The sequence below is a fragment of the Protomyctophum parallelum genome (assembly GCF_964188405.1).
Source record: "Protomyctophum parallelum genome assembly, chromosome: 1".
NCBI lineage: Eukaryota > Metazoa > Chordata > Actinopteri > Myctophiformes > Myctophidae > Protomyctophum > Protomyctophum parallelum.
Genome location: NC_139697.1, coordinates 5691809 through 5705335, shown reverse-complemented (window position 1 = coordinate 5705335; position 13527 = coordinate 5691809). Strand labels below are relative to the sequence as shown.

At 42.1% G+C, this 13527-nt stretch overlaps 1 protein-coding gene across 4 annotated transcripts in view; it reads left to right on the top strand.

Moving 5' to 3' along the window:
* Positions 1-2643: 2643 nt before the first annotated feature.
* Positions 2644-13527, top strand: part of LOC310873893 (sorting nexin-13-like) — a 33109-nt gene continuing 22225 nt past the window's right edge. For 3 of the 4 annotated variants that reach the window (XM_083786462.1, XM_083786461.1, XM_083786460.1), the window contains exons 1-10: positions 2653-2762; positions 4158-4260; positions 5063-5152; positions 7692-7813; positions 8092-8210; positions 9190-9294; positions 9388-9476; positions 10072-10155; positions 11499-11637; positions 13062-13150. In XM_083786462.1, the coding sequence (XP_083642588.1) occupies positions 5075-5152; positions 7692-7813; positions 8092-8210; positions 9190-9294; positions 9388-9476; positions 10072-10155; positions 11499-11637; positions 13062-13150 (825 nt within the window). In that variant the 5' untranslated portion in view covers positions 2653-2762; positions 4158-4260; positions 5063-5074. Of the gene's footprint in view, positions 2763-4157; positions 4261-5062; positions 5153-7691; positions 7814-8091; positions 8211-9189; positions 9295-9387; positions 9477-10071; positions 10156-11498; positions 11638-13061; positions 13151-13527 lie in introns of all 4 variants that reach the window. The other variant, XM_083786463.1, reaches the window with a different exon arrangement.

Below are 13527 nucleotides of genomic sequence, written 5' to 3'. Positions count from 1 at the left end.
ATGCAGTGATGGAATAGGCAAATCTTTTATTCTGTCAGGGAGGACAATTTACAATTTAGGCATTTAGCAGACACTCTTAATCCAGAGCGACTTACATTTAAGCAAGAACAAAAGCATGGGAATACATCACATAAAAGCATTTATCATGAAACATGCGTAAGCTAAGAAAGTAACAGTGGAATATCTGTATAATGAAACTATATACACTATACATATTTACTACTATGCTATACATATGTACTATGGTGTGCTATGACTATATACAATACAATTATAGTGCTGTCTACATAACATGCTATAAGTCTGTGTCAAATGCTATCTAAGCCAACAGAAATGCTATCTAAGGGGTTAGGGTAAGTGCTATGGGCCATGATGGAGTCTGAAAAGGTGGGTTTTCAGGCTACGGCGGAAGATTGGGAGTGATGCTGCAGTTCTGACTGCAATGGGAAGTGCATTCCACAGTTTTGGAGCCAGAAGGGAGAAGAGTTTGGGACGTGTGGAGCGTTGTTCCGGCGTTTTTAGTGAGGGTACTTCCAGTTTCCCTGCGTTGGCTGATCTGAGTGCTGATCTGAGGACATGCCATGGGAAGCGAGTGCATTGAATGGAGGACGGGTGTGATACTGACGCGTTCATATTTACACACTCATCAGGGTCTTAGCAGCGCTGCATGTGTTCCGGATGTATTGGAGATCCTGAAAGCTCTTACTAGGGATCCCGATGAGAAGTGCGTTTTAGTAATCAAGCTTAGCCCTGCCCTGTATAGTGAAAACAAATCGGTAAATCCTAGAGATGTAGTATTAAAGCTTGTTAAGCAACATATCAGGGCAGAGGGTAAGAGAGTGGACAATGCTAGTCAAAAGGTTAAGTTTGGGTCTTGATTTGGAAATGCCATTATCCCACTATTTGGACCTGGGTAAGCATTCTTACTTTTGTGCCGGTATTTCAAAGCCAAATTGGCTTGGATCACAAGTTCACAACCCTGATCCAGATTCCAGATGCAAACTCTTCAAGATGACCAAATCAATATTACTATATATATATATATATATATATATATGGATGGTATCCAATCAGATTACTTCTAAACAACCAGGCCCTGGGCCCAGACTTTAGTTTCCTTTCCTGACAATAACAGGAAACCTGAGGATGTGGAACATATGTTCAGGTCCACGCACGCACGCACGCACGTATACGCACACACGTATACTGTTGGAAGGACAGTATCTTACCCTCCTTATCTCTAAACATAACCTTGACCCCTCACCCCTACATCCCATATCCTAAATGCAACCGAACGCCGTTACTTTTACAAAATGGCCTCAGTTTCCAGGATTTTCCTAATCTTTTTGCTCTCATGGTGACATCTGATCCTAACAAAAGTATAAGCACATGTACACACACACACACACACACACACACACACACACACACACACACACACACACACACACACCTACCTACGCACACTTGCAATACCACAACATACAGTACCTCTGTAATAAAGAATCACACTCGTGTGAAGTGAGGGGCGCTCTTATCATCTTACAACATCAATTACAACATAATGTTTGTTTAACCCATTCTGACCTGAGATCTGATTCATAACGAGGTTTCCGCTGGACACACACTGGTCTGACGAACCCATTCTGACCTGAGATCAGATTATAAAAAAAAAAAAGTCGTTCTTCGATTTTTCAAAAATAGCAGACCTACAAGCTCGTATCGCGCCACTCGGTGGCGCGATATGAGCTTGTAGATCTGCTATTTTTCAATAGCTAAAGCATAACATGATGCTGACACCAAAATGGGTGCCCGGTCAGAATGGGTTAAGCAACGGGTGCTAATGTTTGTTTTAGTCCTCAAAACAAACTTCTCTTTATTGTCTATTGCGTTTTCTTAATTATTTGTTGTAATTGTTCTGGCCAACTACGTTCATAAGCGTAGACATAATGTTTAATCCATATATGAACGCGCCGTCGGTCTGTTTACCTTTTAACCCATTCTGACCGGGCACCCATTTTGGTGTTGGCATCATGTCGTGCTTTAGCTATTGAAAAATAGCAGATCTACAAGCTCATATCGCGCCACCGAGTGGCGCGATACGAGCTTGTAGGTCTGCTATTTTTTGAAAAATCGAAGAACGACTGACATTTTTTGAATCTGATCTCAGGTCAGAATGGGTTAATCAGACCAGTGTGTGTCCAGTGGAAAAGCTCGTATGAATCTGATCTCAGGTCAGAATGGGTTAACATTGCTCCGGCTAGTATAGCCCTCCAAAAATAGGTCCCCTGGTCAGCCTGTCAAAGTGTTGACCAGTTGATTTTATTCGGTTTTGTTCAGAGGAAGCCCGATACAATAAGCCTTTTGATCATGCCATTCAATGCCATACAATGGTTGCGCCTGACCTTGTGATCTTGGTTTTGATCAGAGGTTAATGAATCATTTTAAATGGCTAAACAAGTCATTTCTGCCTGAGCTTGGTGTGAGATGAGCTTTGAACGATGCTTGGATCACCACTTACAGTAGGCTATTTACCCTCTCGTCCACTGTCCCAACAGCCCACATGTCGTCTACACCGTGACTCTGTCAGCAAAGTTAGTTAAAATGTGATAACTCATGAATGTTTTTCCATGTGTGTTTGTGTTGCAGGCCAGTCTGTCCATCTGGGGATGGGGGGGTCTTGGCGTGGTGCTGTTCTTGGTGACCTTTGGACCTTTCGCCATATTCTACCTGGCCTTCTATGTCTTCTGCTTTGTTGGCGGGTGAGTGCAAGTAATTCTTTAGGTGGAGTGTGACCTGATTGATTGTACACAGTATACACAGTCTGACAAATTCAGTTGTCTGAATCTAATATATATATATATATATATATAAGGCTTTAAATAAATCATTTTCATTGTACATTTTTATTCATTTTAAAACTTTTCTTGTCAACTTTACCCTGTGTTATAAAAAGACGCTGCACGATGTGGAGGCTAATATTGACACCGTGGAGTACATTAGTTTTCAATTACCACATTGATTGGATTAGATTATTTTATCACATGCTAGTGTTTTTGTCATGTATTTGGGGCATTAGGCTCTTTTAGTAGAAACTTTGTGTTGGTGTTATATTATCAATATCAACCATGGAATAAACATTACTCTAGCAATTGGGAGAAGCCATTACAATGACCTAGATCCAAGTACCAGTCTACCAGACCAAGTGGAAAGTTACATTGAAATCCATGTTTTAACCCATTCTGACCGGGCACCCATTTTGGTGTCGGCATCATGTTATGCTTTAGCTATTTAAAAATAGCAGATCTACAAGCTCATATCGCGCCACCGAGTGGCGCGATACGAGCTTGTAAGTCTGCTATTTTTGAAAAAAATCGAAGAACGACTGATTTTTAGAATCTGATCTCAGGTCAGAATGGGTTCATCAGACCAGCGTGTGTCCAGTGGAAACCTTGTATGAATCTGATCTCAGGTCAGAATGGGTTAATGCAAGGGTTTCCCACCTGCCCCTGGCAGGTAAATACAACAAGGGTTGCCCACCTGCCCCTGGCAGGTAAATACAACAAGGGTTGCCCACCTGCCCCTGGCAGGTAAATACAACAAGGGTTGCCCACCTGCCCCTGGCAGGTAAATACAACAAGGGTTGCCCACCTGCCCCTGGCAGGTAAATACAACAAGGGTTGCCCACCTGCCCCTGGCAGGTAAATAAAACTTTCGGGCAGGTGGAGTTTGCTTTCAGGTTGCCCGACCGGCTAAGTACTCGTTTGAGTGCTTGTCTATAAACACAACTCACGCTATCTGTCTAAACACCTGAACGTCGCCAGAGCGCTTTGTCTTCTGGTCTGTGGAATTAAAAAATAAGAGCACTGTTTACCTATAATGTTCTGTTTTCACTGTAAAAATATCAAGTGTGAACCCATAGTCATATTCATAGCATAACAATTGAGGTAATATTGCACAGACCCAGAAAGTTTTTTAAAAAGCGTTAAATTGAACGGTACTTCAAATTTTAACTATCATTTTTATAATGAACAATTTACTTTGTGCAAGTAGAACATGACCTGTACTTGCCCGGTGGGCAATTGTCTCTGTGACATTAGTGTCAACCCCTGCCATGGGGTATAACCATCTCTGTTTCTATTCACTGTGGTTTTCAGGGGCTTTGCGGTCACTCTGCTTTATGGGAAGATCAACTCCGAGAAACACCTGGAGAAGTGCGAGCACTCCTACCTACCACCTACACAAATTGGCATTCTCAAGGTAACTACAGTACACCGATGGACACATTTATGTACAGTAGTTTGTATTGCCATCTACGGAGTAGTCACTGCTTCTTCACTTGGAAAGGAGCCAGCTTAGATGGTTCGGGCATCTGGTTAGGATGCCTCTCGAGAACCCTAGAACCTTGATGCACGTCCCGCTGGAAGAAGAACCCGGGCCAGTGTCGACCAAGGATGAGTTGGAGGGTCTCCAATATCTGACGGGACCGCCTCAGGATCCCAGAGAATGAAGTTACTAATGTTGCTCTGGAGAGAGAAGTCTTGAGCTCAATGGTAGAGCTGTTGCCCCTGCGACCAGACTACGGATAAGCGGTTGAAGATGGATGGATGGATGGATGGATGGATGGATGATGATTTACATTCACTATATTTGTTTCCCTTTTCCCTAACCTCATCTCTCACGTGTACCTGCACGCATGCACGCACACACATACACACACACGCATGAGCACGTAATGTACAAGTGACAGATGAGACTATATAAAGTAATTGGATTGGAGTGGAGTGGTGAATGCTAGCGGCTAACTGCAGTAGTGACATTTAAAATGTGCTAAAGGAAGGAGCAATAGGATTATGGCTAGTGCATAGACCAACACACACATAAAAACAGATTGTGATGCATTGATCGCCTTTGCCAAAGCAAACAAGTTGAGTAGTAGTGGTTCATCAAGTTTCATCAAGCACCGTGCCGCGCAGTTATGTCGGACATAATGAAAGTTGTAATTGATTTGATAAATTAATCTGCCTGTATGTCTCTGTCTCTCTTCATCTCTCTCTGTCAGACTTTGGATGAAATGAAGTTGGAGTTGAAGGCCATAAAGATTGACAGGAGATTGACAGGCTCCAGCTTCATAGATGAACCCTTACAACAAGTATGGATTTTTCTCTCTGCATATCTCTCTCTCTGTGTGTGTGTGCTTTCCATTAATTTTTACAGCTAACGGTTTGTGTGAGTGCATGCAGGTCTGTACATTTCGTCAGTAAAGTCTCTTGTAGTTTGTAACTATGTGAAAATGTTACAGCCACCTCTCAAAGCTGCACCCCTTGGCAATGAAGACAAACAAATTGAGAAATGGGAGATGCATAAAAATTAAAAATGCATCTGCCGTAATTTACAGCATTTTCTATGCTTGGCTTGTAATGCAGTTTCCCGACCCTGTTGGTATTCTATTCTGCCATGTAGGTCACTATCACTACATTCACCTGGTTCCACCTGATGCATCAGGTATAAGTCTAACTTGGGCTCGTTCACAGTTATCAAGAGATAGAATCAAGCAAAAATAACTATACTGTAAAAAGTGTCTAACCAGAAATGTAGGAACTACAAGGTTTATACATCCTACTGGACCTTTCTGTAAAAAGTTTTATATCCATAACAACACAGCTTTATTTGTATAGCATCTTTTTTAACAATGTTATAATATGTTTCTTTTTTTTATGTAAACTATCAAAACAACTTAACGAAGTAAGAAATGGGAAACAAGAAAGCAATATTGACAAAACGGTAAAAAGAAGAAAACATGGCTTCAAATATTGAAAAATACTTTCTTATAAAAAAAAATATTTTAAGAGAATTTAAAACGAGTCGTTTTAGATTGCTGTGACTGCAAAGGCTCGATCACCCTTGGTCATGGGCTAAGACCTAGAAACGACCAGCAGGGCGCCGTCTTCCCTCCCCATCTTAGGGTATATAGTTAGCTCATTACATAGTCATAGTTCCATACTGAATCCATGTTGAAATATGGAGGGGGGGGGGGGGGGGGCTTTGAAGGTGTGGTCCAGTAATTCATAGGCTGGCAGGCTGAGTGAACTGCAGACACAGCACTTTGTTGTGGTCACATGACAGTCACTACTCCTCCTGACTACTCTCTCTCTCGCTCTCTTCTCTCTCTCTCTCTCTCTCTCTCTGTATCTGTTTCTCCACCCCAGAGAATGTGTTTCTAGCGCTATGTGTGCCATGCACTTTTGCTCGGCTACGCATGACACGATGTAACCTCCGTGTCACGCTCGCTCTCCCGAGAGGCGATTGAAATCTAGCCGTGTCTGGCACATTCTTCCTCACTCCCTTTCACGCTCACTCTCTTTACTTCACTTTTTTCCAATATATGCCTATGTAGCTCTCTCTTTATCTGTCTCTCTCTCTCTCTCTCTGTCACCCTGTCAATGTCAATGTTTCTCTCTCTCTCTCTCTCGCTGGCATTCTTTCTCTCCCCTGACTCTTCCAGTCTCGACCTCTATCGGTCTCTTTCTCTCTCTCTGTGTGTGTGTGTGTGTGTGTGTGTGTGTGTGTGTGTGTGTGTGTGTGAGATGATATTAAGTTTTGCATTGTTCTCTATAGTATCTTGTGTTCTGATTACAGCAGCAGCAGCAAATTAACTATAAAAGAGAACACTACTTTCATTGCAATCTTTAGTCTTAATTTAATAAAGTGGCTCTGCTACTGTATGTGACGTATAAAGTGTTTGTATGACTGTGTGTGTGTGTGTGTGTGTGTGTGTGTGTGTGTGTGTGCATGCATGTGTGTGTTGGTGAGGTCTGTGTCTAAATATGTATATGACATTGTACCTATTCCAATTAAAGGCATGTGGTACCCTTTTCTATTGAGAGGATGGCCCCTTGAGATGGAGCATCTCGTTTTAGAGGGGGTCCTATACATACAAGTTAACTACAACATTACAGCAGTGCAAGTACACAGTAAAAAAGACACATAGGTGCAACATAACACACAGTACATTACACATACAGGTACAGTTAGCTTAAATTGAATATTCTTTCAGTAAAGGCATGCAACCTTTCACTTGAAGTTTGGACAATTTGCCCCTCTCCTCTCTTAACGTTTTGCTTTAAAACACATTTAGTGCCGGAAGTGCCTTCAAAATAGAAGCTCTGGGTGCCAGAGTTGTCTGATCGCTTTTACTTTGAAAGCCATGAAACAGGAAACACTTTCCTAAAAAGGTTGACTTTACAAAGAGACTTCAGATCCCCGATCATCTTAATATATTTTTTTACGCTCCAAAAAGAGTTCATATTTTGCGGGAGAGACGGATGAGGAGCAGAAATGAAGCGCCAGCATATCGATCCATTCTTCACCACGGAGAGCGCCCTGGATTAGGAGATACGAGTCATTCTTTCCGCCACGCTAACATGGGAGTCAATGACAAGCTAATAGTTGCACTGAGCGTTAGCATACGGCAAGCGAAAAGCGAAATGCCAAAAAAAAAAAAAAAAAAATCTGAATATTCTTATCTCGCCCCGCGTCGCTGGGACGTCGCTAGGACGTCCTCACACGTCAAAGGTACTAATATTTCGTGATACTTATGACGTTCTCAGACGTCCTATGTCTTAATTGTGTTAATGCCCCTGGCCCCTGTCTTCCTCTATATTTGTCCCTCTTTCTGTGTGTGTGTTTAGGTGATCCAGTTTGGTCTGAGGGACTACATCCAATATTGGTACTACACGCTGAGTGAAGATGAGTCCTTCCTGCTGGAGATCAGACAGACGGTACAGAATGCCCTCGTCCAGTTCTCCACAAGGTACGTACACACACACACACACACACACACACACACACACACACACACACACACACACACACACACACACACACACTACACAGAGTACCCATACATTCTACGGGGCGATCTGAATGAATCGAGGCATTTTATGTACTGGAAAATGAATGCACTTCATTGGATTATGACAGAGTTGGCTTCAAACGTATGGCCTCCTAGTTTCAGATATGTCTTTAAACATGTGCTATGGTCATATTGTGTGTGTGTGTGTGTGTGTGTGTGTGTGTGTGTGTGTGTAGGTCCAAGGAGGTGGACTGGCAGCCTTACTTTACCACTCGTCTGGTTGATGACTTTGCCACCCACCTGCGTGTCTTCAGGAAGGCTCAGGACCGCCTCGGAGACAGAGAGGACAAGCAGAGTATGCACACGCACACACACACACAGTCACGCATAGGGATGGAGCTCGTTACGTTTTATTGATAACGATCAACCTTATCGATCAGGCTTCTCGAGCCCACTATCCTATCGAGCATTTTCTATTATTTCGTGGAAAGACGGGAGACAATAAATTCTGAACAGAACCAGTATCTTTTATTAGGGCCTTCAAATACAGTACTGTTCAGACGGAAGGCAATTGACCTTTTTTACCAATAAAATAATATTAAAGAAACTTAACTGGTTAATATATGTACCGCCACTTTAAAGGTATATTCAGTGATTTCACTTAATTCAAATATCACTTATTTTTTTGTTTTGTTGTGATAATCCTCCCTACTATAGAGTGTGCTGGCCATATAAGGAGTTCCTCCCTGTCCCCAGTTAACCCCTGGGGGTCAAAAAACCTTAGGTTTCGTTTTTGACTCTCTATTCTGATTGGACGAAAGGCTGGGTCCCACAGCCAAAAACGAAACCTAAGGTTTTTTGAGTGAAATCACTGAATATACCTTTAAAGAAACTGTTAACTGGTTAATATATGTACCGCCACTTTAAAAGCGTAATTGTGTTTACCCGGACAGCGATTGGTTGGCATTTATTTCTTGATCGCCTCTCGTCTTGATTGTTTAAACATGACCGGGCCACTATGCCGCTATGCTCAATAACAAGCTTGATAAGCCAAAAGCTTATTGATAACGGGTACTCAATAAGCTGCTTATAGAACTTTTTCCGGGTATCGGTTATCGAGCTCCATCCCTAGTCACGCACACACTCTCGCACTCTCGCTCTCTCTCTCTCTCTCTCTCTCTCTCTCTCTCTCTCTCTCTCTCTCTCTCTCTCTCTCTCAATATGCATTATGCCACTTTTTATGCATTGTTCCACTTTTTGCTTCGGCAATGTATGTTTTCTCATGCCGATAAAGCCCTTTGAATTGAGAATTGAATGGAATTGTTGGTGGCCAGGGGACGTGACAGAGGAGCTGGTGGATTCCTTCTTCGAGGCGGAGGTGGAGCTGGAGAGGAAGATCTGTCGAGACGTGGTGTGCACCTCGCATAAAGACGAGGAAGGTGAGCAGATTCACCATCATGTCGCCGTTCCATTCCACAGCCCCGGCATGGCAGAGACGAGTGCTAATGCTTGTGTGTTTGTATGTGTGTCAGGTTTCCTGAGAGACCTGTGTGAGGTGCTGTTGTATCTGTTACTACCTCCTGGAGATTTCCACAATAAGAACATGAGATACTTCCTCAGGGTGAGTACTACAACTTAGGACACACACGTTTGTAGTACATTTTTAGGACAAACATTTGAGGATAAAAATTTTGTCATTTTCACAGTTTCCATTTGTAACCCTGAAACTAAAGCATGAGTTATACTTAGTTGAGTGTCTGTGTCGCGCACACCAAAGATGGACCTGTGTTGTGATCTTGCAGATTGTGTATTTTCAGTGCACGACTAAATATAAATCAGGTATAACTCTAATTCTAACCACAAAATCTATCCTATCTATGTATCTTGTATGTAAATAATACTAATTAAAACCAACAAAGACGGTGACCTCACGCCAGCTCACTTTGATGCACACTGCCATCAATCATGATGCTGGTTCTTCATTCACTTTGCACATATGCTGGTGTGTGTGTGTGTGTGTGTGTGTGTGTGTGTGTGTGTGTGTGTGTGTGTGTGTGTGTGTGTGTGTGTGTGTGTGTGTGTGTGTGTGTGTGTGTGTGTGTGTGTGTGTGTGTGTGTGTGTGTGTGTGTGTGTGTGTGTGTGTGTGTGTGTGTGTGTGTGTGTGTGTGTGTGTGTGTGTGTGTGTGTGTGTGTGTGTGTGTGTGTGTGTGTATAGGAAGTGTTGGCGCGTGGTGTGCTGCTTCCTCTAATCGACCAGCTGAGTGACCCAGACTACATCAACCAGTTTGTCATCTGGATGGTGAGACATAGAAATCCATAACTGTCCATAGCTCTGGCTGCTTACATTTCTTTTAATTGTTATTGGTCAAAAGTATATGCATGGGTAGTGTACATGTAATAGACCTCCTGCACATTGCTGCGCAGCTTATACTGTATACATTTGTCTTTTCTTATTGTATTTAGGCCTTGCCCAATGCACTGTAAAATCCCAGGTGCTAATTTAACTGAGTGTGTAAGGTCTATGTTTGCATGGCTTTAAAATAAATTCTAGTTATGGAAATGCTTTGAATAATAATTATGTAGCACAACAACCTGTAATCAGGCTAAAAATAAATCGTAATTAGACACAGAACAGAAGTATGGATACAGTACATACAGGACAAACTTAGGCCTCGGTTTCGAGAGAGTTCATGCAATTGGATTTCCATTCAATTTCAAAGCAATACTTTGAAATAAAAAAGAAACTCACTTTCATTCATCAACCGGGAAGAAAGATATATCTCTGCAGTTGGGAAGAAACCACCAACCAAGATCAGATTCATACGAGGTTTCCACTGGACACACACTGGTCTGATTAACCCATTCTGACCTGAGATCAGATTCTAAAAATGTCAGTCGCTCTTCGATTTTTCAAAAATAGCAGACCTACAAGCTCGTATCGCGCCACTCGGTGGCGCGATATGAGCTTGTAGATCTGCTATTTTTCAATAGCTAAAGCATAACATGATGCTAACACCAAAATGGGTGCCCGTTCAGAATGGGTTAAGAAACCTTATATTTTGAAAACAAAGCAATACTGCCTCATCAAAGTTGGCGTTGTGACTTTATATATTGTCAATTTCTTCCATGAGAGGGGAAGTGGTGGTGGAGTTAGCTGCTTTAGCAGACAGTTTGAGGGCCCAATGGAGGTTTTGTCCAAAGCAATTTTTTACTTCTTTTCATTGGTTCAATATTTTTGAAACAACACACAATAGCACTGATTTATGGAAAGGGAAAAAAAAAAGAACAGCTAAAAAAAAATGGAGTTAGGTGGTTTCCTCCCGACAGCAACGAATAATTAACCCATTCTGACCGGGCACCCATTTTGGTGTCAGCATCATGTTATGCTTTAGCTATTTAAAAATAGCAGATCTACAAGCTCGTATCGCGCCACCGAGTGGCGCGATACGAGCTTGTAGGTCTGCTATTTTTGAAAAATCGAAGAGCGACTGACATTTTTAGAATCTGATCTCAGCTCAGAATGGGTTCATCAGACCAGTGTGTGTCCGGCGGAAACCTCGTATGAATCTGATCTCAGGTCAGAATGGGTTAAATGAGAATGAAGCTTTGAAAAATAATAGAACATGTGTTGTGTGTGTGTAGATCCGTGACTCCAGCTGTAACTACGAGGCCTTCATGAATATCCTGAAGCTGACGGACAAGACTCCTGAGCTGGAGGCGGTCAAAGACAAGGTCCTGGAGGAGCTGGCGTATCTCCGGTCTCTGGACACTGCTGGAGACGGTGGGTATACACACACACACACACACACACACACACACACACACACACACACACACACACACATTTGATTTCTTTTATTTGGATCTGCACAAGAGGCGTAATACAATAGACCCAAACACTGATCAGAATTAGGTTATACATTATATGGTCCAACCAGATATAGCTGCTGCACATGCTGCTTAACACACAGAGGGAAAAGAAGAGAAAAATAAATATATAGCACATTGTTGACATACTATTACTTGACACTACTAGACAGGATGTTTGTTTTGGGTTTTTTAAGCCACCTAGGGATAAATTAAACAACGCCTTCTCCAGACAGACAGACTGCACACACACACACACACACACACACACACACACACACACACACACACACACACACACACACACACACACACACACACACACACACACACACTGCTGGGGACGGTGGGTATACACATCTACAAAGTAACTGAAGTTTTCCAAATAAATGTAGTGGAGTAAAAGTACAATATTGTCCTCTGAGATGTAGAGTACAAATAAATAGTACTGGTCTGGAAATTGGAAATACTTGAGCGCAAATACCTGAAAATTGTACTTGAAAATAAAATGCATTTACTTTTATGTACTTAGTTTCCACCACTGGTGGGTACACACACACACACACACACACACACACACACACACACACACACACACACACACATGCACCAGCAGTACTACTCACTGATTCAATAACATGCAGACACACATGTATTCAGAGCAACAAGCGCCAATTCATACAAGCAGAATAACATGATGCATTACAGAACCGTACACCAGTTCAAATACATGCACACATAAAAAAAACACATATACTGTTCCTCTTCTTCTCTTTTTCGATTTGACAATTACAAAGTGAAATGCAATAAGAGAAGAATGCCCATAAAGCTTATTTTTTTGCAGTGGTGTCCATAGAAAGAGATTTACAGTACAGCTTTCAACCTGGCGTCCCTGTTTTTGTGCATGTTTTCAAACATTTAAAAACATTCAAAACTAGCAGAGCCTGCCGATGCTGCTGTTTTTTGCCAGGTTGACAACGTTGTACAATGAAATATAAAATACAGCTTGAGTGGTCAAAACAGTACAGGCGGCGGTGGCTCAGGGGTAGAGTGCCTGGATGGTAACCGTAAGGTTGCCAGTTCGAACCAGGGCTCCCCCAGAGTTACTGTCGAAGTGTCCTTGAGCAAGACACTGAACCCCTAATTGCTCCCGATGTGCAGGTTGGTGCCTTGCATGGTTTCCGCTGCCATCGGTGTGTGAATGGGTGAATGTAATGCACAATCTCTGTAAAGCGCCTTGGATAAAGGCGCTATATAAATGCACCATTTACCATTTACCATTTAACTGAAAAGACATCTGAGCAAACCATGTTGTTGACACCTCTCTCCTTCTCCCAGACATCAATGTGATTAAGAACCAGATAAACAGTCTGCTGTTTGTAAAGAAGTTGTGTGAGATGAGAATCCAGAGACTGCAGTCTGGCAAGGTGAGAATGTACTGCACATCTCCCATAGTCACACTGCTGTGGAATTATATTTCTGTCTGAACCATTTTGTCAGTTCACAAATGTATCCGTACTGTCAATTTTGCCTTATCTAATATCACAGGTTCTAATATTAATTATTCACATACTTATGACTTAAGTGTGTTGTTAATGTTAACCATTTTCAGATTATAGTTATCAGAAGTAAATGAGACAAAAAGGACAAAATGCTTTAAAAACCACTTTCTATTTTTAATTTACTTTTTCGCTCACGGAAGATGTACAAAACCCTTTCAGCACACCTCCTTCAGTGTGTAGGTACAGTCTAGATCATGCACCATCTGTTCTGTTCTTTGGGATTACTGACTCGTGCCTTGACT